At 43.7% G+C, this 26246-nt stretch overlaps 11 protein-coding genes across 11 annotated transcripts; 7 read left to right on the plus strand and 4 right to left on the minus strand.

The window, feature by feature from the left end:
* The first annotated feature begins 4907 nt into the window (after nucleotides 1–4907).
* LOC126847811 (histone H3) lies at nucleotides 4908–5318 on the plus strand. The gene has a single exon (XM_050588211.1). It carries the CDS (start codon nucleotides 4908–4910, stop codon nucleotides 5316–5318), a length of 411 nt encoding a protein of 136 aa, XP_050444168.1.
* Nucleotides 5319–8535: 3217 nt separating this feature from the next.
* Nucleotides 8536–9250, plus strand: LOC126847789 (histone H1-like). The gene has a single exon (XM_050588188.1). It carries the CDS (start codon nucleotides 8577–8579, stop codon nucleotides 9204–9206), a length of 630 nt encoding a protein of 209 aa, XP_050444145.1. The 5' UTR covers nucleotides 8536–8576; the 3' UTR covers nucleotides 9207–9250.
* A 1900-nt stretch (nucleotides 9251–11150) lies between these two features.
* On the minus strand, nucleotides 11151–11528 carry LOC126847812 (histone H2B). Its single transcript, XM_050588212.1, has one exon. It carries the CDS (start codon nucleotides 11526–11528, stop codon nucleotides 11151–11153), a length of 378 nt encoding a protein of 125 aa, XP_050444169.1.
* A 401-nt stretch (nucleotides 11529–11929) lies between these two features.
* On the plus strand, nucleotides 11930–12497 carry LOC126847790 (histone H2A). The gene has a single exon (XM_050588189.1). The coding sequence runs from the start codon at nucleotides 11973–11975 to the stop codon at nucleotides 12348–12350; it is 378 nt and encodes a 125-aa protein (XP_050444146.1). The 5' UTR covers nucleotides 11930–11972; the 3' UTR covers nucleotides 12351–12497.
* A 681-nt stretch (nucleotides 12498–13178) lies between these two features.
* LOC126847791 (histone H4) lies at nucleotides 13179–13668 on the minus strand. The gene has a single exon (XM_050588190.1). It carries the CDS (start codon nucleotides 13627–13629, stop codon nucleotides 13318–13320), a length of 312 nt encoding a protein of 103 aa, XP_050444147.1. The 5' UTR covers nucleotides 13630–13668; the 3' UTR covers nucleotides 13179–13317.
* Nucleotides 13669–13905: 237 nt separating this feature from the next.
* LOC126847813 (histone H3) lies at nucleotides 13906–14316 on the plus strand. Its single transcript, XM_050588214.1, has one exon. The coding sequence runs from the start codon at nucleotides 13906–13908 to the stop codon at nucleotides 14314–14316; it is 411 nt and encodes a 136-aa protein (XP_050444171.1).
* A 5589-nt stretch (nucleotides 14317–19905) lies between these two features.
* LOC126847841 (histone H1-like) lies at nucleotides 19906–20620 on the plus strand. Its single transcript, XM_050588244.1, has one exon. It carries the CDS (start codon nucleotides 19947–19949, stop codon nucleotides 20574–20576), a length of 630 nt encoding a protein of 209 aa, XP_050444201.1. The 5' UTR covers nucleotides 19906–19946; the 3' UTR covers nucleotides 20577–20620.
* Nucleotides 20621–22520: 1900 nt separating this feature from the next.
* LOC126847814 (histone H2B) lies at nucleotides 22521–22898 on the minus strand. The gene has a single exon (XM_050588215.1). It carries the CDS (start codon nucleotides 22896–22898, stop codon nucleotides 22521–22523), a length of 378 nt encoding a protein of 125 aa, XP_050444172.1.
* Nucleotides 22899–23093: 195 nt separating this feature from the next.
* LOC126847815 (histone H2A-like) lies at nucleotides 23094–23883 on the plus strand. Its single transcript, XM_050588216.1, has 2 exons — nucleotides 23094–23100; nucleotides 23290–23883. The coding sequence occupies exons 1-2, from the start codon at nucleotides 23094–23096 to the stop codon at nucleotides 23718–23720; spliced, it is 438 nt and encodes a 145-aa protein (XP_050444173.1). The 3' UTR covers nucleotides 23721–23883.
* Nucleotides 23884–24548: 665 nt separating this feature from the next.
* On the minus strand, nucleotides 24549–25038 carry LOC126847852 (histone H4). Its single transcript, XM_050588254.1, has one exon. It carries the CDS (start codon nucleotides 24997–24999, stop codon nucleotides 24688–24690), a length of 312 nt encoding a protein of 103 aa, XP_050444211.1. The 5' UTR covers nucleotides 25000–25038; the 3' UTR covers nucleotides 24549–24687.
* Nucleotides 25039–25275: 237 nt separating this feature from the next.
* On the plus strand, nucleotides 25276–25686 carry LOC126847816 (histone H3). The gene has a single exon (XM_050588217.1). The coding sequence runs from the start codon at nucleotides 25276–25278 to the stop codon at nucleotides 25684–25686; it is 411 nt and encodes a 136-aa protein (XP_050444174.1).
* Nucleotides 25687–26246: the final 560 nt, after the last annotated feature.

The following is a 26246-nucleotide window of genomic DNA, read 5'->3' on the forward strand; positions in this document are numbered from 1 at the left end:
GGCGTTCTGACCACTCTCCGAAAGGGGAGCGGTGAGTTCACCGTGGGCTTGGTGGAAACTGCGAGCCTACTGCTTGAGTCGTTGATTCCCGCTGACAGCGCCGAGGGAGAGACCGATCACCACGCCCGGATCCGCGAGGAAACGAGCTTGGTGGCCGGCCGATCTGCGACGTTGGGCGGAGGATCGGAGGCGGAAAGCAGCCAACTGGGAGAGCCGGAATTCTCAGCTGTGGAAATGAGACGAGCGGTATGGCGTATGGGAAGGGACAAGGCCCCGGGGTACGATGGCGTAACAGCCAGAGTCCTCCGGGTGGCTTGGCCGGCTATTGAGGAATCAGTGACCGCTCTTTTCAATGAGTGTTGGCACAGAGAGCAATTCCCTGAGTGTTGGAAAGTTGGGTGGGTCATCCCGTTGCTGAAGGCCCCAGACAAGGACCGGTCGGACCCCAAGTCCTACCGACCGATCACGTTACTTCCAGTGTTGTCAAAGGCGCTGGAGTACCTGTTCTGTCGGAGGCTAAGGTTGCAGGTCGGCCCGAGTATGAGTCCAAATCAGTACGGTTTCACGAGCAAGCGTTCCACGGTCGATGCAATACTGAGTGTGAGGGAATGGACCGAAAGCCGGGCGGAGAAGTACGTCCTGGGGGTGTTTCTAGACATCTCCGGGGCGTTCGACAACGCCTGGTGGCCGGCAGTCTTGCATCAACTCAAAAGGTTGGGAGCTAGCGACAAGGTGGTGAATTTGACCAGGCAATATCTGGCGGGGAGAGAGGCGGTGATGACTGCGCCGTCGGTTGAGGTTCGCCGACCTCTGTCCAAAGGGTGTCCCCAAGGCTCGCAGTACGGACCGGAGCTCTGGAAGGTTCTGATGGACTCTCTTTTGAGTTCGGAGGAATTGGACAGTGAAACCATCATTGGCTACGCGGACGACGCGTTGCTTTTGGTGGCCGGAAGGTCTCGAGCTGAGGTCATCCGAAAGACAGAGGCCAAGTTAGTGAGAGCGAGTGAGTGGGCCCGCGGTATGAAACTGTCCTTCTCGGTCACAAAGACGAAAGTCATGTGCCGGAAAGGTCAGTTGACTCCGCCATTCACCGTTAGGATGGGGGCTTCCAGGCTAAAGGAAGTGACTTCCATGCGCTACTTGGGGGTAGAATTGGACGATAGGTGGAGCTACCGGGATCACGTGCTGAGCGTAGTAAGCTCGTCCGCGCCGATGTTTCAGCGGGTACGACGCGTGGTCGCCTCTAAGTGGGGGATCAGTGCACGCATCACGCGGATGTTATACCAGTGTGTATACCTCCCGAGGGTGCTGTACGCCTCCGAGCTTTGGGGCGAGCGAGCGTTGGACCCGAGACTGAGAGTCATGATTCTCCGGGCACAGCGGAAGGTGCTCTTGGCAGTGACGGGCGCGTACGGTACCACAAGTACCGAGGCGTGCCCGGTGCTGGCAGGTGTCCTACCGCTGGACCTAGAAATCGTGAAGCGCGGTCGAATGGCTCGCTGCAGGAGGAGGAACGGCTCGGTAGAGGAAGTGAGGGAGCTGGAATTGGAGGCGGTGAGAAGTTGGCAGACCCGCTGGTCAGAGTCAGTAAAGGGTAGGCCTCTGTATAACTTCTTACCGGAGGTGGAAGATCGGTTGAGGTGTAGTTGGCTGGAGGTGGGCCATGATGTCTCGCAGTGCCTTACCGAACACGGGGCGTTTATGGCCTACCTTCACCGCTTCGCAAAATCTGCGACCGACGAATGTGCGGCATGCGGGCGCGTCGACACCGCATTACATGTGGTGTTTGACTGTGCCGGCGTGTTGGACGCTAGACGGGCGCTGATAGCCGATCTGGTGAGGGCAGGAGTACCTTGGCCATGTGAGCCGCGTGCCCTTGTGCGGAGCGAGGGGGCCTTTCGGGCCTTCCAAGTGTTCGTGCGAGCGGCCGCGGCGGCACGCGGTCGGATAGTGGGTGACGTGTGATGCACGACCCATGGGTCTGCAGGCGTACTGGGTACGTGGGGTGTATCCCAGAGGTGCGCGGCAAAATTGTCCGCAGGAGTCCAGGGGACGACGGAGGGCCAGGTGGTACTGGTTGGCGAAAGCCGACGGTCTGCTGGAGGCACGATACGATGCGCGACAGCTGGCAACTGTCCGTAGGAGCCCAGGGGGCTTGGGGAGGTCGAAGGTACGGTAGAAGGTCACCCATTTATGGTTGGACGCTTCCGTCCCACGGCCTAGTGATGCACGGTCTTACCTGCAGGCGCACCGGGTGCGAGGTGAGGCCGGAGTAAACAGCACGGCCGGCCGGCCTGGTCAGGCATGCGCTGACGCGCGGTGAGTCTACGTCCTAAGGGAAGTATCTTGCCGGGCGGGGTGCGTGTCTGGTCGGTAACCGGCCCCAGAGCGGGTCTGTTGGCGTGAGTCGCGGAGAGTAGCTCGGTCTGAACGAGAGGTCGTGACTGACACGCCTGGTGGTATCTACCGCCAGGTTAGCACGGGCCCACCACTAGCCCTACTAGGTTTCCGTGAAAGTTAAATAGTCGGGAGGCGGCGCGGTTAGTTCAGGGGTACCGCTCACCCTCTGAATGATTATACCCATGGATACCATGGCTCCGTCGAAGCGGCAAACTGGTGGCCGTGCCTGTGTGCATATATTCCAGGTGAAACCAGTACTACGGGATAATTGTGGATGGGGGGTCGGAAGGCGGCCGATCTCACGCCCAATTTGTGGTTGGATTCGTAGTGGCGGTCGCGCAAGTGACTTTGGTGGTTAACGACAGAATGCTTGTCGGACGAAGTCTCACGGGTGCGGCATTTGACCCCCGGGTGATCAGTCACTCTGTCTGTAGGAGGATAATCACAGACGGTTGCGGTGAACCAAATCATCGCGCCGGTGAGGATAGCACCGGGGCCCCACCCAAGGTCGGCGGACGAGACCAGACCATCTCTAAGCCATTGGGTAGCCTAGTGAAAAACCACTGGGAAGATGGCACTGGTTTGCGGGTTCCAGCGCCCTTGGGTTGCTGTAACACGTAGGCCATAGCCTGATCAGGGGCGGCTGCCGGCAATAGCCGTCAGTCTCATGCGGCGATGCTGGCTTCTTAGGAAGTTGGTGCCTCCGTCTGGGGTAACGAGAGAAATCTCATAGACCTTTAGCCGGGGTGTAGGACCTATGTCCACATTCGGAACTTCTGGCCGACCAAACCGGCAACCTCCACTACAACGCGCACAACAAAGCAGAGATCTTTACCTTAGCAATGGAGAAGCAATTCTCGCTGCCACCTGCCGACGTCATCACTCCAACAGACGAACTAGTACAACAAACCCTAGACAATTACAGAACAGAAACATACGTCAAGTCGATTTACTTCTCGCTCCTGGAAATTCAAAAGAAAATTAAGAGACTCCCAGGCAAAAAAGCCCCAGGACCAGACGGCATCACAAACGCCGTCCTTAAACATTGCAGCAAAAAGGTCATTATCCAGCTAGCTCACATTTACAACGGTTGCATTCGCCAAGAATACTTCCCGCGGCAATGGAAAACTGCTACAACGATAATGATCCCGAAACCAGGAAAGGACGCCAAAATACCAGCCAACCACAGGCCGATATCACTGCTCAACACAATGTCGAAGGTCTTTGAGTCGCTTCTTCTGGATCGTCTCAAAATGTCATTCACACCACGCTCCGAACAACATGGATTCAGAACCCAACACTGTACGACGACCCAGCTAGTCAAAGTAACTGACGACTTAGCAAACAACTTGAACAACAGGAAGAAAACGGCAGCAGCACTCCTTGACATAGAAAAGGCCTTCGACAAAGTGTGGCACGACGGCTTAATATATAAGCTAATCAAACTCGACACCCCGCACCAACTGGTACACATCATAAAATCCTTTTTAGAAGACAGGTCATTCCACGTCAGAGTCGGAGAAACTGAATCGACACCAAGACACATCAACGCCGGCGTCCCACAAGGATCGAGCCTATCACCACAGCTCTTCTCCGTCTACATCGACGACATGCCCCGGCATCCCAAAACCAAGACCGCTCTCTTCGCCGACGACACTTTAATATACGCATCGAGCCCAACGAACACCTGCTCGTCAAAACGACTCCAAGAACACCTGTATCTACTGACACCGTGGCTCAAACAATGGAAGATTACAGTCAACGCCCAGAAAACAAACGCTATCATGTTCTCCAACAAAGCCACGACGAACACACCACGGCTTGTCATGCAAGGTCAACAAATCAAATGGTCCCACTCGACCAGATACCTGGGAGTTCAAATCGACCGGAGGCTCAACTTTTCCCAGCACATCAACAAGACGGTCCAAAAAGCCAAAGCAGCCAAGAGAATGCTATTCCCGGTCATAAACTCAAAGAGCCCCCTCTCCATCAACACAAAACTGTCAATATACAAGCTATACATCAGGCCAATCATGACGTACGGAGGAGCAGCCTGGGCGTCAAACCTTTCAGAAACAAGTTGGAAAATACTCGAAACCGTCCAAAACACCACGCTCAGGGCAATAATAAATCCAGCGCCATTTGTGAACAACACGGCAGTAAGAAACAGCACGAAAATGCCAACAATCCGAGAAACCATAAAGAAAGCGACACAAAACGTATACAAGAAGCTTGAAAACACCCCCCACCAACATCTCAAGCTAATCACCACCCGACCAGCCACAAGAGAGCGTCACCACAAACGACCCCTCAGCATCGGAAGTTAAAACACAAACGGAAGAAACCAAACAGGCAAAATAAAATCCACAGAGAGTCAAGCCAATATATCAAACTCCCTGGAAGAAGCAAATAGCTTGAAACAGAGGAACAATCCAAACCAGCAATGCAATGTGCGGAGACATATTCGACCGTTTCGAGTTTTCACAGACAGTCTACGAACTACCGACATGGCCCGTACCAAGCAAACCGCCCGCAAATCTACCGGAGGCAAGGCTCCCAGGAAGCAGTTGGCCACCAAAGCCGCCCGCAAGAGCGCACCGGCGACCGGAGGAGTGAAGAAACCCCATCGTTACCGTCCCGGTACCGTGGCTCTCCGTGAAATCCGTCGTTACCAGAAGAGCACCGAGCTGTTGATCCGCAAATTGCCGTTCCAACGTTTGGTCCGTGAGATCGCCCAAGACTTCAAGACCGACTTGCGTTTCCAGAGCTCGGCCGTCATGGCTCTGCAAGAAGCCAGCGAAGCGTACTTGGTCGGTCTGTTCGAAGACACCAACTTGTGCGCTATCCACGCCAAGCGCGTTACCATCATGCCCAAGGACATCCAGTTGGCTCGCCGTATTCGCGGAGAACGTGCTTAATCGTCTCAATACTCTACAAATCCTCTTTAAAACGGCCCTTTTCAGGGCCACTACATGCGTTACAATTATTTCTCTATCGACCTTACAGCGGGCGCCGCGCTGTTGATAAAATTAATACAACAGTTTTATTATTATCGACGGTCGTGGGTATCCCCCCGAGAATGTTGTTACTTACATTTTTAGATTAATGTTGAAAATTCCCAACGACCGTTTTTATTGAAGTATTATTTATATTTAAAAAAAAAAAGCGGGTAAAAGAATAGGCGGTGGCGGTAGACGATGAACGGGTCGGTATCAGTGGCGGTTTTCCCGGGGAGGCAAGGGAGGCGGAAAATTGAGGAAACTATGTACTTAATATTGTTATTATGATGAGATATTTTGGTTTACATTAAATATTTTCAATCGAAAATATTGGAAAAAATGTACATGAACAATAATTTTTGAAAGCGAAAAAAAAAATTTAAGAATTTGAAATAACGTCTCTCCGTATCAGCGGTGACCGTCTGAAAGCAACGGCCGCCGTCCGCCGGCCGCTGCCTGTTGTTACTCACGTGGCATAAGGGCAGCCGGCGGAGGCGGCTGCCGCTAATGTCTCACGTTATGTTGTTGTGTTCACAACATACACACACACACATACATAAAATAATACGAATAGCGCATGCGCAATTCTCTGCGAGAGGCGACACAAAAACATTGCCTTTGTGGGCAACTGACCGATGATCGTTCTTATCTTAGGGAAGAAATGGGACATAGACATTCAGCATGTACATCAGCACCGACACTGCCAACAACAAAACGCCATTTCCCATTATCACTAAATTATTTATCAGCAGTCCCAATTTGAATTTTGATATCACTATATTTTTTACTTAATTCTGATACCGGTTTACTATTTGGCGTTTTATTTAGTTTTCTCAAGTTATTAGTTAATATACTATTTTACTTATTAGCTTTATTTTTTTTTCAAAATGAATCCTGTATATGACAGTATAGTGTTTATTAAGCAGCATCCATACAGGAAATCGTTTGCGATTATAATTTCATCTTTTGTAAATTGTATTTACATATGTTTTTATGATTATACATTTATCTTAAGTTCGTACATTTTAATGATAATTATTTTAATAGATGACCGGTAATGCGATTATAACTAATAACTAGGATAATAAGCAAAAGTCTTCTCTTACAGTCAAAAAGGGAAGTATACCAGTATGAAGAAATTTTAGGTCTGGGGGGGGGTTTTGCGCTTTTTTTTATCAATAAGGGTACAAAGTTGTTGCCTCCTCAACAATTTAATGCCAGAACCGCCACTGGTCGGTATAGCGTTAGGCATAGTGTGAAATGTATTTTTGGCGCGCGCGGGAAGTAGTCGGCGGCGGCGGCCGCGTTATAGTCGATATGAGTTTGTTAGGTTGTAGAACGCGGTGTGTAAAGGAATTATTATTTTCTATCCGGTTTGTCCGACGGGAGGGATGGACGCGTTATTAAAAAAAAAATAATAAAAAACCCCGTAGATTGTGGCGCGTCGTTTAAAACTATGTTATCTGAAAGTAGGTAGATATGGGCTCCACACGTTTCCGCGGCACTGGATTTAAAATACACGGACAGTGACGATACCAATAGGTTCTATACGTTTGTGAAAACTGAAAACTAAATAATATAATAAATTACTTTATATAATTAATATATAATAATTAAATATAATAAATAATAATATATCACTTGCTAATGTGAAATGGCCATTGTTCGGCTGGTGTTTGTATTTTGTGTATCGAATAGCCTATGTACAATTAACTATAAAAGTGAACTTTTTTTGAAATTTTGGGTAAATATGAAAAAACCCGTTTAATAAAATGTCCAAAACAAACGGTCTTTACCTACAAATTGCAATTGTTTTTTTGTTAAATCAGTTTTCCAACCACGTTTAAAATGAAAAATTAATAAGGCACTCGAACGTGAGTAAACGAAAAGTTTTTGATTCGAGTAGATTATTTCTGGAGTAAAAAAAAAACACGATTTTATTCATAAAATAAATTTTGTACTTTTAATTTTACAATAATAAATTAGCATTTTCGTTTAATAAAATGAGAAATAAACGTTTCCGACTTTAATATTAAAATACAATATGTAATACCTATGTGAAACCCGTTATGTTGATAATACGTTTTTATTTGACAAACGGTCCAATATTACATGCCTCATGGCAATTACTGCAGACAATAACTTTTGGGAATGGGCCTACACATAAAGTATATGTTTATCAGGTAAAAAATGGGTTATGGGAATTTATTTCAAGACAAAATAAACCAAAACGTTATCATAAAACTTAAAAATAAAAACACCGATATTAATTTTTTGAAACGTAATCGGTTTTGTAAACGGGCTACTCGTTGTTCATACATTGTGCTGCCTCGACGATCACGGGCGAGTCTAGATATTTAACAATACTACTATTGAGCAAACGTAATAAATCAGTCTTGGACTTTCGAAAATATATAAAATAAATTTAAACAAATGTAAAGACGTCTTAATCGCGACGGTTTACTCGTTCGAATCGTCTAACGATTTAATTAAAATAGAGTCGAGCGTTTGGCAGTCTCGTTTTTAATAGAAATCGGGACAGCTTTAATAGCCGAATAGGTTATATATTTTTACAATGACAATTTAAATTGTTTTTACTATTTTCGGTGTAATCTTAAGTCGATTCGGTCGGTGTTGCCGCCGTCAAAATATCGCATAGAGTTTTGATGATAACTACGCGACACGTAAAACTACTAACGACCCGAATTCGACACCGCCCCCTTCGGTCTCTTCATACCGCAGACTCTTAGAGCCCACGCGATAATTTTTCAATACACGTGCAGATTGCGAATCGAAAAGATTTTTTAGTTTAACTCGAAATTAACGAGTCCTAATCGACCTCGAAAGAGGTGTATCGTTGAATAGTCGGACTGGTCGGAACAACCTCCTGCGGCACGTCGGCCGTCGATTTTAAGTGAAAACTCGACCGACCGACGGATTTGCTATAACGTTGGCTTTAAGGAGAACGAGATTTATCGCCGTTGAGTGATTTTCGAGCGGAAAAAACGAGATAAAACGGAACGGGATCACGTCAAAACGGAAAATTCGATTCCGTAAGCGTTTACTAGTCGGTATGGCGACGAGTATATAGACGGTGTGACGGCCAAACTCGAGTTATACACACCGTTCCTGTTCATTTTGCCAGAGTACCAGAGTCTATTTTCAAACCGCTTCACCATGACCGACACCGCAGTCGCCGCACCAGCACCAGCCGCCTCGTCGCCGGCCCAGGCCAAGTCGCCGAAAAAGAAGTCCGCCGCTCCCAAGGCGAAGAAAGCCGCACCGGCTCATCCTACCACGGCCGTGATGGTGATCGCAGCCGTCAAGGAACTGAAGGAGAAAAAAGGATCGTCGTTGCCGGCTATCAAGAAATATTTGGCCGCCAACTACAAAGTGGACGCTGCCAAGCTAGCGCCTTTCATCCGCAAATTCCTAAAGTCGGCCGTCGCCAGCGGCAAGCTGGTCCAGACCAAGGGCAACGGAGCGTCGGGCCATTTCAAATTGGCCGCCGAAGTCAAAAAAGAGAAGAAGGTAGCGCCGAAAAAGAAGCCGATCGCCAAGAAAGCGGCGGTGTCCAAGGCGCCCGGAGCGGCCAAGAAGAGGAAGAGCACCGGTGCCAAGAAACCGAAATCCGGCGAACCCGCCGCCAAGAAGGTGAAAAAGGTAGCCGCAGCGCCTAAACCCAAAGCCGCGAAACCGAAAAAGTCTCCGGCCAAGGCTAAGAAAGCGCCGGCCACCAAAGCCAAGGCACCCAAGGCGAAGAAGGTGGCAGTCAAGAAGACGGCTGCGCCCAAAAAGAAGGCGTAATTTGTTAAAAACACTCTCTTAAACCCTTAAAACGGTCCTTTTCAGGACCACCAAATATTTATATAATACAATATACACAACAAGCGTGTCGCGCGGTGTCTCGTACCGATATTTTATAGATTATAGTAATACAAACTACAGTAAGTAATAGTGATTGTGAAATGGAATGAAAAAGTTAAAACGACTACAACATGGGTAAATACGTTTATTGTTGTATGTATATTTAGGAAAATGATTGACTATTGCAGATAATAACATTTAATTGATTTGACAATACTTAAGACTGTCTGGCCAGCCCTAAACCCTAATTGACTTATAATTACAAGTATGGCTGTATGCCCACAACAAAACTTTAAATATATCAAAATAACAATAATTATGAAATATTACAAATTCACCTGACTGATTAAAAACGGAAAATAACAACAGACGCGGCCGCTGCGCTGTGCGTTAAACGGCACACGCGAGATATAGATAACAGGACAAAAACAAACGAGCTGAATGAACGACCCACGTCGTTGTATTCATTTGTATTTCATTGTAAATTTGTATTCAAATTCAAATACTTGTGTACTATAGTCGTATATGATAAACTGTACACGAAAAACCGTCTCGATATCGATCAATTCTAAAAGCAATATCTGTTGACGTACACACCATCCATACATACATACATACATGCATACATACTCACATACAAACGTACTTCATAATCGCTTTTTTTATATTGTACCTATCTGTAAATTGTTCAATAAAACCCCAAATATGCACTCGAAATTTATTTTCTACTTATTTTTAAATATAACTTGTATTTTTTAAATATTATGTTCATACTAGTTGTAACCGCAAAACTTAAATAAAAATAGTTTTTATAAAAAATAAATTTAACACTTTTAAATAAACAAAATTTTAAAATATGACGCAATTATCGAAAATAATAAAACATTTGAGTACCCACCTGCCCAAGAATAAAAAAATCCCAAAATATACAAAAAAAAAAAAATGTTCGATTCTTTAAAATGTAATTAAAAATTGTAACTTGTCAGTGTCGTATACGCACTTTGGTACACGAACCGTTAAACACACACACACACACTTAAAACCGACGGGAGAAAAGGTAACACTTTTAAATTAAGTAAAAGAAAAGTAACTCAAAAGTTAATAAACACACACACAATTATAATATTCGTAAAAACAATAATGCGCGCGACAATACCCTCCTGGTAATAAAACGGTCTATTACGGGAGAGTGCCCCCGACAAAGTAATTTGGGCGGCCTTAAATGATAAACATTATTGACATTTTTACTGTGTAGACAATTTTGTATAGTTTTGTTTTGATTGTTTGGCCTACGTTTAATTGCTTATTTGCTAAAATACGTTGGTCTTTAAGAACTATACTGCAGTCAGATCTATTTTTCAGACCATTCGGTACAAGTCCCGGGCCCTAAAAATATAATATATTCAAATGCAATAATATTATACTCTGCCAGTAAACTGTGTCGTTATGCAATTAACTCGAGTGAGCAGATCACTGTTGTATTTTATTTTAGTTAATAAAGCTGTTATATACATATATAGCTAATTTAAGTGTTATCTATAGCTAATATTGTTTTCCCGTTTTTTTCTAATTTGTGTAGTGAATTTATATTTTTAGTAATGTAATGTGAAAAAATTCGCCGAATGTACAAATAAAATACACGTCGTAGTACTAACCGACGACAAACGTAATATAATGATACAAAAGACGATAACACACACGGCGGTCGTCCGGTCGGTGATATTGTCAATAAAAATTAAAAACCCCAGATATTAATAACTTAAATAGGATACACTACGAATAATAATAATATTATTATATAATAACGTGTATCAGAATAATAATTTGGTGGCCCTGAAAAGGGCCGTTTTAAGTGGATATAGCGCGCGACTAATATCGAAATGCTTATTTGGAACTGGTGTACTTGGTCACGGCCTTGGTGCCTTCACTGACGGCGTGCTTGGCCAATTCACCGGGCAACAGGAGACGGACGGCGGTCTGGATCTCCCGGCTGGTGATGGTCGAACGCTTGTTGTAGTGGGCCAGACGGCTGGATTCGGCGGCGATGCGTTCGAAAATGTCGTTGACGAAGCTGTTCATGATGCTCATAGCCTTGGAGGAAACGCCGGTGTCGGGGTGCACTTGTTTCAACACCTTGTAGATGTAAATACCGTACGATTCTTTCCTCTTCGGCTTGCGCTTCTTGTCGGACTTGGTGATGTTTTTCTGCGCCTTGCCGGACTTCTTCATGGCCTTGCCTGCGGATTTACCTCCTGGTGCCATAGTGACTGCGGTTGTACACGGTTTGCGGGTCGTCGAAATAGTTGGCCGGTAGCTGGTGGACGAATGATGGTTCGAAAATCGTTTACGCTCATATTTATTACGCGTCGCGACTTCGTTTATCGAGTACGATTTGTAAGAGTCGACGAAAAAACGACGAGTAAGATTAACACTTTGTGTTTAAAAGCGAACCCTACAATGTGCCGTTTTTTCATCGTCAACGTCTAAGCATCAAAGAAAAACACGACGAGTATAAACAACACTTTGCATTGAACGTTTATGTCTACAAAGTGTGGTTTTTCGTCGTCGTTATTTTCAAACGTAGGCCAACATACAGACGCATTTACGTCTTAAAAGTGTATAAATACCGATTTTGGCCTGTTCCGATCATCAGTATCGTCTGGATTTTCTCTCGTTTCACTACACGACAATCTACAATCGAGCATCATGAGCGGACGCGGCAAAGGAGGAAAAGCAAAGAGCGGCAAATCGAAGACCCGGTCGTCCCGTGCCGGACTCCAGTTCCCGGTCGGTCGTATCCATCGTCTGTTGAGGAAGGGCAACTACGCCGAGCGCGTCGGTGCCGGCGCTCCCGTGTACCTGGCCGCCGTCATGGAGTACTTGGCCGCTGAAGTGTTGGAGTTGGCCGGTAACGCCGCCCGTGACAACAAGAAGACCCGTATCATCCCCAGACATTTACAGTTGGCCATCAGGAACGACGAGGAGTTGAACAAACTGTTGTCCGGCGTCACCATTGCCCAAGGTGGTGTGCTGCCCAACATCCAAGCCGTCCTTTTGCCCAAGAAGACCGAAAAGAAAGCTTAAGAACGTCGTCGCCGTATTTATACATATTAAAACGGCCCTTTTCAGGGCCACCAAATATTAACTATTTTTACAACACTCTTGTTGTTTTCGACATAAATGATGTGTGGCGTTGTATTATTTTGTCAAGCCTTAGAAAATATAAGTAATTCAAACAACCGTAACTTGGAATTTCAGCAAATCTACTTTAATTTTTTCTTTAGGTCAATAACAATTTATAAAATATGACTATAACTCAAACTGGAAATAATATTCAAGTATAATATAAATAAATAATTTTTTTTTTCCAACATTCCAGTTTGCTATTTAGCTACAACATCAGCCGGCACTACAATGATAACATCATTGGTTAATATCGAAATATTGTCTCTTCAATAATAATGTCATCGATATTAATAGATATAATAGATTTAGATCAATGACTTGCAATATTATATTATTGTGATAATAAATTAGTACTATATCATATATGTCTATTTTACCAATGGGCTATAGTTATAAAAATCGTATATTACCCACGTGCGATTCTACTAATTGTGTAATATACAAATATACAATTAGTATGTTATATTTTTTTTTAATAAATTATACATTTAGTTTGTTTTATTTTTTTATGTCAACTAGCATGTATGTTACAGAGAACATAATAGTCTGTATGTACTATAAAAAATATTAATTTGAACAATTACAAATGTATACCGTTAAAACTACTCGTGTGTATTTATATTATTATAATGGCAATACGCTATAACGTTTTGTTAGTTTATACGGTATACTTCATAATATAACTATTTTGCGCATCCAGTCACATGACACACACTATTATATTAGCGTACTCATGTAGCCGACTGCGAATTGCATTAAATGACATAAACGTTAATGAATAATTGTAATAATATAAAATGGTGGCCCTGAAAAGGGCCGTTTTAAAGAACAGTAGGTAGGGTGCAAAGCGAACGGTCGTCGGGAATTAACCTCCGAATCCGTACAGAGTGCGGCCTTGGCGTTTCAGAGCGTAGACCACGTCCATGGCGGTGACGGTCTTCCTCTTGGCGTGCTCGGTGTAGGTGACGGCGTCGCGGATTACGTTTTCCAGGAACACCTTCAACACTCCGCGGGTCTCTTCGTAGATCAGGCCGGAGATACGTTTGACACCACCGCGGCGGGCTAACCGACGAATGGCCGGCTTGGTGATTCCTTGGATGTTGTCCCGGAGCACTTTACGATGACGTTTGGCGCCTCCTTTTCCCAAACCTTTTCCTCCTTTGCCGCGTCCGGTCATTGTTGCTGATTGTCGTTCGGAGAGCTGCGGTAGACTGAAGAAACAAATCGAATGATGCCCGGACAACGTTTTCGCGCCGTATTTATATGATCGGGCCGTCGCGCGGACCAATCACGGCGCGGTATCGCGAGATCTCCCTCTATTCCGGCAGGCCGTTCCGTCGACCAATGAGAACTCGCGCCTACGATCCGAATTTGTATATATACGAGCTCATTCGGTGTGCGGAGACATATTCGACCGTTTCGAGTTTTCACAGACAGTCTACGAACTACCGACATGGCCCGTACCAAGCAAACCGCCCGCAAATCTACCGGAGGCAAGGCTCCCAGGAAGCAGTTGGCCACCAAAGCCGCCCGCAAGAGCGCACCGGCGACCGGAGGAGTGAAGAAACCCCATCGTTACCGTCCCGGTACCGTGGCTCTCCGTGAAATCCGTCGTTACCAGAAGAGCACCGAGCTGTTGATCCGCAAATTGCCGTTCCAACGTTTGGTCCGTGAGATCGCCCAAGACTTCAAGACCGACTTGCGTTTCCAGAGCTCGGCCGTCATGGCTCTGCAAGAAGCCAGCGAAGCGTACTTGGTCGGTCTGTTCGAAGACACCAACTTGTGCGCTATCCACGCCAAGCGTGTTACCATCATGCCCAAGGACATCCAGTTGGCTCGCCGTATTCGCGGAGAACGTGCTTAATCGTCTCAATACTCTACAAATCCTCTTTAAAACGGCCCTTTTCAGGGCCACTACATGCGTTACAATTATTTCTCTATCGACCTTACAGCGGGCGCCGCGCTGTTGATAAAATTAATACAACAGTTTTATTATTATCGACGGTCGTGGGTATCCCCCCGAGAATGTTGTTACTTACATTTTTAGATTAATGTTGAAAATTCCCAACGACCGTTTTTATTGAAGTATTATTTATATTTAAAAAAAAAAAGCGGGTAAAAGAATAGGCGGTGGCGGTAGACGATGAACGGGTCGGTATAGCGTTAGGCATAGTGTGAAATGTATTTTTGGCGCGCGCGGGAAGTAGTCGGCGGCGGCGGCCGCGTTATAGTCCATATGAGTTTGTTAGGTTGTAGAACGCGGTGTGTAAAGGAATTATTATTTTCTATCCGGTTTGTCCGACGGGAGGGATGGACGCGTTTTAAAAAAAAAAAAAAATAAAAAACCCGTAGATTGTGGCGCGTCGTTTAAAACTATGTTATCTGAAAGTAGGTAGATATGGGCTCCACACGTTTCCGCGGCACTGGATTTAAAATACACGGACAGTGACGATACCAATAGTGATACGGGTGGCGGGTGCCTTGCCGTGTCGTGTGTTGAATAATAAAACGGATGCTTGATATCACGGTTGTTCTTTATTATTCAGAGGTTTTAGGTAATACAATAAGTAACGGTGAGGGCGGGACTCGCATAAGTTCGCCTCTCACGCTGGGTTAAACGGGCACTATGTACCTCACAATTATGGTACTATATTGTCCTACAGGGGATACAGATGTGTGGGGGATGTATTGGGATGACTAGAAGGAAAGTAGGGCAGCTTGAATAAGCGCCTACGGACTCTAGTCACCGGGAGGAGAGCGCAACTTTAATAAGTGACTCTGTAATTTTAGGAAGGACGGCCTGCGATGTGGAACCGTCGGTGGAGCCGTGTGAACTGTCGGCACGTCTGCTGCGGGTGCCGCTCCTGTCGGTTCCGCTGCTGCTGAGTCTCTGTGGTTACTGCTGGTGTCGCTTGCTACTGCTGGTAGACGCTGGCGGTTGATAGTGTAGTTGTCGGCTTCCAAATTATCCAGTGTATAAGATACCCGGATGGTTGGAAGAAGACTGTGCTGATTGTGGGATTGCGGTCGGTATTTATGCTGTTTTCGTAAAAACCCCGCAATCCCATTGGCTGATGTTTTGTTAGTGGTTTTTCGGTAGTTTCGTTTACTATTCGGTACGGATCGTTGGTGGGTTTGAGAAAGGCCGTTTTAGATGTTGTGTTGCACCGTAACAGTACCCCCCGCATTTGTGTCCGGGTGTTGGATCTTGTATCGAACAGTTCGTACACAAATTCATTGTCTTGTTTTGCATGTTTGACGGCATTTTGCAGTTTGACGACTTGATGTTGATTTTTTTTTGTATTTTATTTATTTTTTTATATATATGTGGCAAAGTTTTCTGTTTGCTAGCCTGATTTGGCGTTCCGATTCGCTCTTTGCCGTAGCCCTTGTTTTATATTATCAGAAAACGGACACACATTGATAATGTCCGTAATTTTTCACGGCCGCCAGAAATCTATCTGGTGGTTTTTTCACCCGTGGTTCTGTCATTACTTTTCTTGCTATCATGTGTAATGGAGACGTTGGTTTTCCTGAAGTATTTGAAAATGGTATGCTTATTTCTTTACCGTTGTATTCACAAATAATTTGCTCTTTGCCGTAATCGATAACCGCCTTGTGATTTCTTAAAAAATCACTTTCTAAAGTCCCGCCATCGTTTAACTGGCCAACCACTGTGCATGGAATTTGTTTCCTGTGTGGGTCTAGGTTCAACGGTATGAGTGCTTGTTTTCGGATTTTAGTTGGTTTGTCTTCGCCCGCTAGGTGGATACTTAGTCCTGTTATCGGGAGCGTTGGTATGTCAGGTGCTTTTTTTGATCTGTCATTATAACACTCTTCCGACATGACAGTTATTTCTGCTCCAATGTCAACAAGCAAGTCTATTCTGTCGACTATTTGACCAGTAATATAAGGGCATTCCTTCAAACTGACTGGCGGAGTGAAGTCAAAGTTCTCGTTGTCGCATAGTTCCCTAAGATTAGTTGTGGACGTGTCATCTGCTTGATCGATCACATCCTGGAGTGCGATAATACTTTTTATGTCTGCGCGAAGATCTGGGGTGTTTATGATTGTGGGCGATCTTAGTCCACAATCCCCTGATAGGAGTTTTTTTCAAGATCAATTTCTTCCGACTCCTCTTCATTGAATTTGTCATATTCGGTCGTTATCTGCTTAATTTTTCGGTCCTTCTGTCCAGCTTCAATCCTAACGTTACTAGGCGGTGGATTAGACTGATTCTGGTCTGGTTTGTAGTTGCCTAGGCGCTGCAAATTGTTTTGAACTGATTGGTCACTTCTGCCTTCGTTTCTCTTTGTTTCGATTTCTTTTAATTTTTCCCAAATGGGTAGGAACTTTTTTTCTGGACAAGTCTGAATGTAAGCCTGCACGGATATCGGAAAATGTTTGGTGATAAGGTTGATTGATTGTTCTTCATCCATTTTTGGAAAGTCTAACTGCTTAAGTTCGGACATCCAGTAATGGAAGTGACCTTGAAATCCGGATTGGATTGGTTTTTTACCAGCTTCCGTACATTTTATGAATATATCCCATTGTTGGCTTTCCGAAAAAAAATTCTTTAAAAACATAGTTTCGAATTGGTCAAGATCGGGAGAAGCGTCTTTTACTATGCTAAACCAGTTGGCTGCCTTGTTGCGTAAACTGTTTTCTACTACTAGTAAAATCTGGTCTTCCGTAGTTACTTTTCGATGTGTAATGTATCTTCTTAGTTCTTTAATGAATTTTTTAGGGTGTATGTCCCGCTCGTTGCCATAAAATGTTGGTGGGGTCATTTCGACAGGTATGACTCGTTCCGAGGCGTTATTGGTGGTATTGGATGCTCTTTGCTGACACAATACCCTTAATTGTTCAATTTCCTTTTGGAGTAAGCTAACTTCAGATTCCCTTTTGGCCTTTTCAATAATTAAGTTTGTGTCAGACATGTTTAACAATTGTTGTAGTTCTTCGGTCCTTTTCTTGTGTTCGGTGTTGTTCGCGTCCAGCTCTTTGATGGAGGCGATAATTTTTTTCGTCCATGACTCCAAAGAGTCTATTCTCTTGAATGCGTCATCTATTTTCTCAGTCATTTTGAGCGCGAGACTATTGATCCGGGGTCTGGGTTCGAGCTTGAACGTTGGGCGCCAATTGATACGGGTGGCGGGTGCCTTGCCGTGTCGTGTGTTGAATAATAAAACGGATGCTTGATATCACGGTTGTTCTTTATTATTCAGAGGTTTTAGGTAATACAATAAGTAACGGTGAGGGCGGGACTCGCATAAGTTCGCCTCTCACGCTGGGTTAAACGGGCACTATGTACCTCACAATTATGGTACTATATTGTCCTACAGGGGATACAGATGTGTGGGGGATGTATTGGGATGACTAGAAGGAAAGTAGGGCAGCTTGAATAAGCGCCTACGGACTCTAGTCACCGGGAGGAGAGCGCAACTTTAATAAGTGACTCTGTAATTTTAGGAAGGACGGCCTGCGATGTGGAACCGTCGGTGGAGCCGTGTGAACTGTCGGCACGTCTGCTGCGGGTGCCGCTCCTGTCGGTTCCGCTGCTGCTGAGTCTCTGTGGTTACTGCTGGTGTCGCTTGCTACTGCTGGTAGACGCTGGCGGTTGATAGTGTAGTTGTCGGCTTCCAAATTATCCAGTGTATAAGATACCCGGATGGTTGGAAGAAGACTGTGCTGATTGTGGATTGCGGTCGGTATTTATGCTGTTTTCGTAAAAACCCGCAATCCCATTGGCTGATGTTTTGTTAGTGGTTTTTCGGTAGTTTCGTTTACTATTCGGTACGGATCGTTGGTGGGTTTGAGAAAGGCCGTTTTAGATGTTGTGTTGCACCGTAACAATAGGTTCTATACGTTTGTGAAAACTGAAAACTAAATAATATAATAAATTACTTTATATAATTAATATATAATAATTAAATATAATAAATAATAATATATCACTTGCTAATGTGAAATGGCCATTGTTCGGCTGGTGTTTGTATTTTGTGTATCGAATAGCCTATGTACAATTAACTATAAAAGTCAACTTTTTTTGAAATTTTGGGTAAATATGGAAAAACCCGTTTAATAAAATGTCCAAAACAAACGGTCTTTACCTACAAATTGCAATTGTTTTTTTGTTAAATCAGTTTTCCAACCACGTTTAAAATGAAAAATTAATAAGGCACTCGAACGTGAGTAAACGAAAAGTTTTTGATTCGAGTAGATTATTTCTGGAGTAAAAAAAAAACACGATTTTATTCATAAAATAAATTTTGTACTTTTAATTTTACAATAATAAATTAGCATTTTCGTTTAATAAAATGAGAAATAAACGTTTCCGACTTTAATATTAAAATACAATATGTAATACCTATGTGAAACCCGTTATGTTGATAATACGTTTTTATTTGACAAACGGTCCAATATTACATGCCTCATGGCAATTACTGCAGACAATAACTTTTGGGAATGGGCCTACACATAAAGTATATGTTTATCAGGTAAAAAATGGGTTATGGAAATTTATTTCAAGACAAAATAAACCAAAACGTTATCATAAAACTTAAAAATAAAAACACCGATATTAATTTTTTGAAACGTAATCGGTTTTGTAAACGGGCTACTCGTTGTTCATACATTGTGCTGCCTCGACGATCACGGGCGAGTCTAGATATTTAACAATACTACTATTGAGCAAACGTAATAAATCAGTCTTGGACTTTCGAAAATATATAAAATAAATTTAAACAAATGTAAAGACGTCATAATCGCGACGGTTTACTCGTTCGAATCGTCTAACGATTTAATTAAAATAGAGTCGAGCGTTTGGCAGTCTTGTTTTTAATAGAAATCGGGACAGCTTTAATAGCCGAATAGGTTATATATTTTTACAATGACAATTTAAATTGTTTTTACTATTTTCGGTGTAATCTTAAGTCGATTCGGTCGGTGTTGCCGCCGTCAAAATATCGCATAGAGTTTTGATGATAACTACGCGACACGTAAAACTACTAACGACCCGAATTCGACACCGCCCCCTTCGGTCTCTTCATACCGCAGACTCTTAGAGCCCACGCGATAATTTTTCAATACACGTGCAGATTGCGAATCGAAAAGATTTTTTAGTTTAACTCGAAATTAACGAGTCCTAATCGACCTCGAAAGAGGTGTATCGTTGAATAGTCGGACTGGTCGGAACAACCTCCTGCGGCACGTCGGCCGTCGATTTTAAGTGAAAACTCGACCGACCGACGGATTTGCTATAACGTTGGCTTTAAGGAGAACGAGATTTATCGCCGTTGAGTGATTTTCGAGCGGAAAAAACGAGATAAAACGGAACGGGATCACGTCAAAACGGAAAATTCGATTCCGTAAGCGTTTACTAGTCGGTATGGCGACGAGTATATAGACGGTGTGACGGCCAAACTCGAGTTATACACACCGTTCCTGTTCATTTTGCCAGAGTACCAGAGTCTATTTTCAAACCGCTTCACCATGACCGACACCGCAGTCGCCGCACCAGCACCAGCCGCCTCGTCGCCGGCCCAGGCCAAGTCGCCGAAAAAGAAGTCCGCCGCTCCCAAGGCGAAGAAAGCCGCACCGGCTCATCCTACCACGGCCGTGATGGTGATCGCAGCCGTCAAGGAACTGAAGGAGAAAAAAGGATCGTCGTTGCCGGCTATCAAGAAATATTTGGCCGCCAACTACAAAGTGGACGCTGCCAAGCTAGCGCCTTTCATCCGCAAATTCCTAAAGTCGGCCGTCGCCAGCGGCAAGCTGGTCCAGACCAAGGGCAACGGAGCGTCGGGCCATTTCAAATTGGCCGCCGAAGTCAAAAAAGAGAAGAAGGTAGCGCCGAAAAAGAAGCCGATCGCCAAGAAAGCGGCGGTGTCCAAGGCGCCCGGAGCGGCCAAGAAGAGGAAGAGCACCGGTGCCAAGAAACCGAAATCCGGCGAGCCCGCCGCCAAGAAGGTGAAAAAGGTAGCCGCAGCGCCTAAACCCAAAGCCGCGAAACCGAAAAAGTCTCCGGCCAAGGCTAAGAAAGCGCCGGCCACCAAAGCCAAGGCACCCAAGGCGAAGAAGGTGGCAGTCAAGAAGACGGCTGCGCCCAAAAAGAAGGCGTAATTTGTTAAAAACACTCTCTTAAACCCTTAAAACGGTCCTTTTCAGGGCCACCAAATATTTATATAATACAATATACACAACAAGCGTGTCGCGCGGTGTCTCGTACCGATATTTTATAGATTATAGTAATACAAACTACAGTAAGTAATAGTGATTGTGAAATGGAATGAAAAAGTTAAAACGACTACAACATGGGTAAATACGTTTATTGTTGTATGTATATTTAGGAAAATGATTGACTATTGCAGATAATAACATTTAATTGATTTGACAATACTTAAGACTGTCTGGCCAGCCCTAAACCCTAATTGACTTATAATTACAAGTATGGCTGTATGCCCACAACAAAACTTTAAATATATCAAAATAACAATAATTATGAAATATTACAAATTCACCTGACTGATTAAAAACGGAAAATAACAACAGACGCGGCCGCTGCGCTGTGCGTTAAACGGCACACGCGAGATATAGATAACAGGACAAAAACAAACGAGCTGAATGAACGACCCACGTCGTTGTATTCATTTGTATTTCATTGTAAATTTGTATTCAAATTCAAATACTTGTGTACTATAGTCGTATATGATAAACTGTACACGAAAAACCGTCTCGATATCGATCAATTCTAAAAGCAATATCTGTTGACGTACACACCATCCATACATACATACATACATGCATACATACTCACATACAAACGTACTTCATAATCGCTTTTTTTATATTGTACCTATCTGTAAATTGTTCAATAAAACCCCAAATATGCACTCGAAATTTATTTTCTACTTATTTTTAAATATAACTTGTATTTTTTAAATATTATGTTCATACTAGTTGTAACCGCAAAACTTAAATAAAAATAGTTTTTATAAAAAATAAATTTAACACTTTTAAATAAACAAAATTTTAAAATATGACGCAATTATCGAAAATAATAAAACATTTGAGTACCCACCTGCCCAAGAATAAAAAAATCCCAAAATATACAAAAAAAAAAAAATGTTCGATTCTTTAAAATGTAATTAAAAATTGTAACTTGTCAGTGTCGTATACGCACTTTGGTACACGAACCGTTAAACACACACACACACACTTAAAACCGACGGGAGAAAAGGTAACACTTTTAAATTAAGTAAAAGAAAAGTAACTCAAAAGTTAATAAACACACACACAATTATAATATTCGTAAAAACAATAATGCGCGCGACAATACCCTCCTGGTAATAAAACGGTCTATTACGGGAGAGTGCCCCCGACAAAGTAATTTGGGCGGCCTTAAATGATAAACATTATTGACATTTTTACTGTGTAGACAATTTTGTATAGTTTTGTTTTGATTGTTTGGCCTACGTTTAATTGCTTATTTGCTAAAATACGTTGGTCTTTAAGAACTATACTGCAGTCAGATCTATTTTTCAGACCATTCGGTACAAGTCCCGGGCCCTAAAAATATAATATATTCAAATGCAATAATATTATACTCTGCCAGTAAACTGTGTCGTTATGCAATTAACTCGAGTGAGCAGATCACTGTTGTATTTTATTTTAGTTAATAAAGCTGTTATATACATATATAGCTAATTTAAGTGTTATCTATAGCTAATATTGTTTTCCCGTTTTTTTCTAATTTGTGTAGTGAATTTATATTTTTAGTAATGTAATGTGAAAAAATTCGCCGAATGTACAAATAAAATACACGTCGTAGTACTAACCGACGACAAACGTAATATAATGATACAAAAGACGATAACACACACGGCGGTCGTCCGGTCGGTGATATTGTCAATAAAAATTAAAAACCCCAGATATTAATAACTTAAATAGGATACACTACGAATAATAATAATATTATTATATAATAACGTGTATCAGAATAATAATTTGGTGGCCCTGAAAAGGGCCGTTTTAAGTGGATATAGCGCGCGACTAATATCGAAATGCTTATTTGGAACTGGTGTACTTGGTCACGGCCTTGGTGCCTTCACTGACGGCGTGCTTGGCCAATTCACCGGGCAACAGGAGACGGACGGCGGTCTGGATCTCCCGGCTGGTGATGGTCGAACGCTTGTTGTAGTGGGCCAGACGGCTGGATTCGGCGGCGATGCGTTCGAAAATGTCGTTGACGAAGCTGTTCATGATGCTCATAGCCTTGGAGGAAACGCCGGTGTCGGGGTGCACTTGTTTCAACACCTTGTAGATGTAAATACCGTACGATTCTTTCCTCTTCGGCTTGCGCTTCTTGTCGGACTTGGTGATGTTTTTCTGCGCCTTGCCGGACTTCTTCATGGCCTTGCCTGCGGATTTACCTCCTGGTGCCATAGTGACTGCGGTTGTACACGGTTTGCGGGTCGTCGAAATAGTTGGCCGGTAGCTGGTGGACGAATGATGGTTCGAAAATCGTTTACGCTCATATTTATTACGCGTCGCGACTTCGTTTATCGAGTACGATTTGTAAGAGTCGACGAAAAAACGACGAGTAAGATTAACACTTTGTGTTTAAAAGCGAACCCTACAATGTGCCGTTTTTTCATCGTCAACGTCTAAGCATCAAAGAAAAACACGACGAGTATAAACAACACTTTGCATTGAACGTTTATGTCTACAAAGTGTGGTTTTTCGTCGTCGTTATTTTCAAACGTAGGCCAACATACAGACGCATTTACGTCTTAAAAGTGTATAAATACCGATTTTGGCCTGTTCCGATCATCAGTATCGTCTGGATTTTCTCTCGTTTCACTACACGACAATCTACAATCGAGCATCATGAGCGGACGCGGCAAAGGAGGAAAAGCAAAGAGCGGCAAATCGAAGACCCGGTCGTCCCGTGCCGGACTCCAGTTCCCGGTCGGTCGTATCCATCGTCTGTTGAGGAAGGGCAACTACGCCGAGCGCGTCGGTGCCGGCGCTCCCGTGTACCTGGCCGCCGTCATGGAGTACTTGGCCGCTGAAGTGTTGGAGTTGGCCGGTAACGCCGCCCGTGACAACAAGAAGACCCGTATCATCCCCAGACATTTACAGTTGGCCATCAGGAACGACGAGGAGTTGAACAAACTGTTGTCCGGCGTCACCATTGCCCAAGGTGGTGTGCTGCCCAACATCCAAGCCGTCCTTTTGCCCAAGAAGACCGAAAAGAAAGCTTAAGAACGTCGTCGCCGTATTTATACATATTAAAACGGCCCTTTTCAGGGCCACCAAATATTAACTATTTTTACAACACTCTTGTTGTTTTCGACATAAATGATGTGTGGCGTTGTATTATTTTGTCAAGCCTTAGAAAATATAAGTAATTCAAACAACCGTAACTTGGAATTTCAGCAAATCTACTTTAATTTTTTCTTTAGGTCAATAACAATTTATAAAATATGACTATAACTCAAACTGGAAATAATATTCAAGTATAATATAAATAAATAATTTTTTTTTTCCAACATTCCAGTTTGCTATTTAGCTACAACATCAGCCGGCACTACAATGATAACATCATTGGTTAATATCGAAATATTGTCTCTTCAATAATAATGTCATCGATATTAATAGATATAATAGATTTAGATCAATGACTTGCAATATTATATTATTGTGATAATAAATTAGTACTATATCATATATGTCTATTTTACCAATGGGCTATAGTTATAAAAATCGTATATTACCCACGTGCGATTCTACTAATTGTGTAATATACAAATATACAATTAGTATGTTATATTTTTTTTTAATAAATTATACATTTAGTTTGTTTTATTTTTTTATGTCAACTAGCATGTATGTTACAGAGAACATAATAGTCTGTATGTACTATAAAAAATATTAATTTGAACAATTACAAATGTATACCGTTAAAACTACTCGTGTGTATTTATATTATTATAATGGCAATACGCTATAACGTTTTGTTAGTTTATACGGTATACTTCATAATATAACTATTTTGCGCATCCAGTCACATGACACACACTATTATATTAGCGTACTCATGTAGCCGACTGCGAATTGCATTAAATGACATAAACGTTAATGAATAATTGTAATAATATAAAATGGTGGCCCTGAAAAGGGCCGTTTTAAAGAACAGTAGGTAGGGTGCAAAGCGAACGGTCGTCGGGAATTAACCTCCGAATCCGTACAGAGTGCGGCCTTGGCGTTTCAGAGCGTAGACCACGTCCATGGCGGTGACGGTCTTCCTCTTGGCGTGCTCGGTGTAGGTGACGGCGTCGCGGATTACGTTTTCCAGGAACACCTTCAACACTCCGCGGGTCTCTTCGTAGATCAGGCCGGAGATACGTTTGACACCACCGCGGCGGGCTAACCGACGAATGGCCGGCTTGGTGATTCCTTGGATGTTGTCCCGGAGCACTTTACGATGACGTTTGGCGCCTCCTTTTCCCAAACCTTTTCCTCCTTTGCCGCGTCCGGTCATTGTTGCTGATTGTCGTTCGGAGAGCTGCGGTAGACTGAAGAAACAAATCGAATGATGCCCGGACAACGTTTTCGCGCCGTATTTATATGATCGGGCCGTCGCGCGGACCAATCACGGCGCGGTATCGCGAGATCTCCCTCTATTCCGGCAGGCCGTTCCGTCGACCAATGAGAACTCGCGCCTACGATCCGAATTTGTATATATACGAGCTCATTCGGTGTGCGGAGACATATTCGACCGTTTCGAGTTTTCACAGACAGTCTACGAACTACCGACATGGCCCGTACCAAGCAAACCGCCCGCAAATCTACCGGAGGCAAGGCTCCCAGGAAGCAGTTGGCCACCAAAGCCGCCCGCAAGAGCGCACCGGCGACCGGAGGAGTGAAGAAACCCCATCGTTACCGTCCCGGTACCGTGGCTCTCCGTGAAATCCGTCGTTACCAGAAGAGCACCGAGCTGTTGATCCGCAAATTGCCGTTCCAACGTTTGGTCCGTGAGATCGCCCAAGACTTCAAGACCGACTTGCGTTTCCAGAGCTCGGCCGTCATGGCTCTGCAAGAAGCCAGCGAAGCGTACTTGGTCGGTCTGTTCGAAGACACCAACTTGTGCGCTATCCACGCCAAGCGTGTTACCATCATGCCCAAGGACATCCAGTTGGCTCGCCGTATTCGCGGAGAACGTGCTTAATCGTCTCAATACTCTACAAATCCTCTTTAAAACGGCCCTTTTCAGGGCCACTACATGCGTTACAATTATTTCTCTATCGACCTTACAGCGGGCGCCGCGCTGTTGATAAAATTAATACAACAGTTTTATTATTATCGACGGTCGTGGGTATCCCCCCGAGAATGTTGTTACTTACATTTTTAGATTAATGTTGAAAATTCCCAACGACCGTTTTTATTGAAGTATTATTTATATTTAAAAAAAAAAAAGCGGGTAAAAGAATAGGCGGTGGCGGTAGACGATGAACGGGTCGGTATCAGTGGCGGTTTTCCCGGGGAGGCGGTGCCTCCCTTGAAAATTGAGGAAACTATGTACTTAATATTGTTATTATGATGAGATATTTTGGTTTACATTAAATATTTTCAATCGAAAATATTGGAAAAAATGTACATGAACAATAATTTTTGAAAGCGAAAAAAAAAATTTAAGAATTTGAAATAACGTCTCTCCGTATCAGCGGTGACCGTCTGAAAGCAACGGCCGCCGTCCGCCGGCCGCTGCCTGTTGTTACTCACGTGGCA

Source organism: Adelges cooleyi, unplaced genomic scaffold (assembly GCF_023614345.1).
Source record: "Adelges cooleyi isolate 19-005CV unplaced genomic scaffold, UGA_ACOO_1.1 ACOO_flye_CR_arks_rails_tigmint_CR_PRNA_121, whole genome shotgun sequence".
NCBI classification, from domain to species: domain Eukaryota; kingdom Metazoa; phylum Arthropoda; class Insecta; order Hemiptera; family Adelgidae; genus Adelges; species Adelges cooleyi.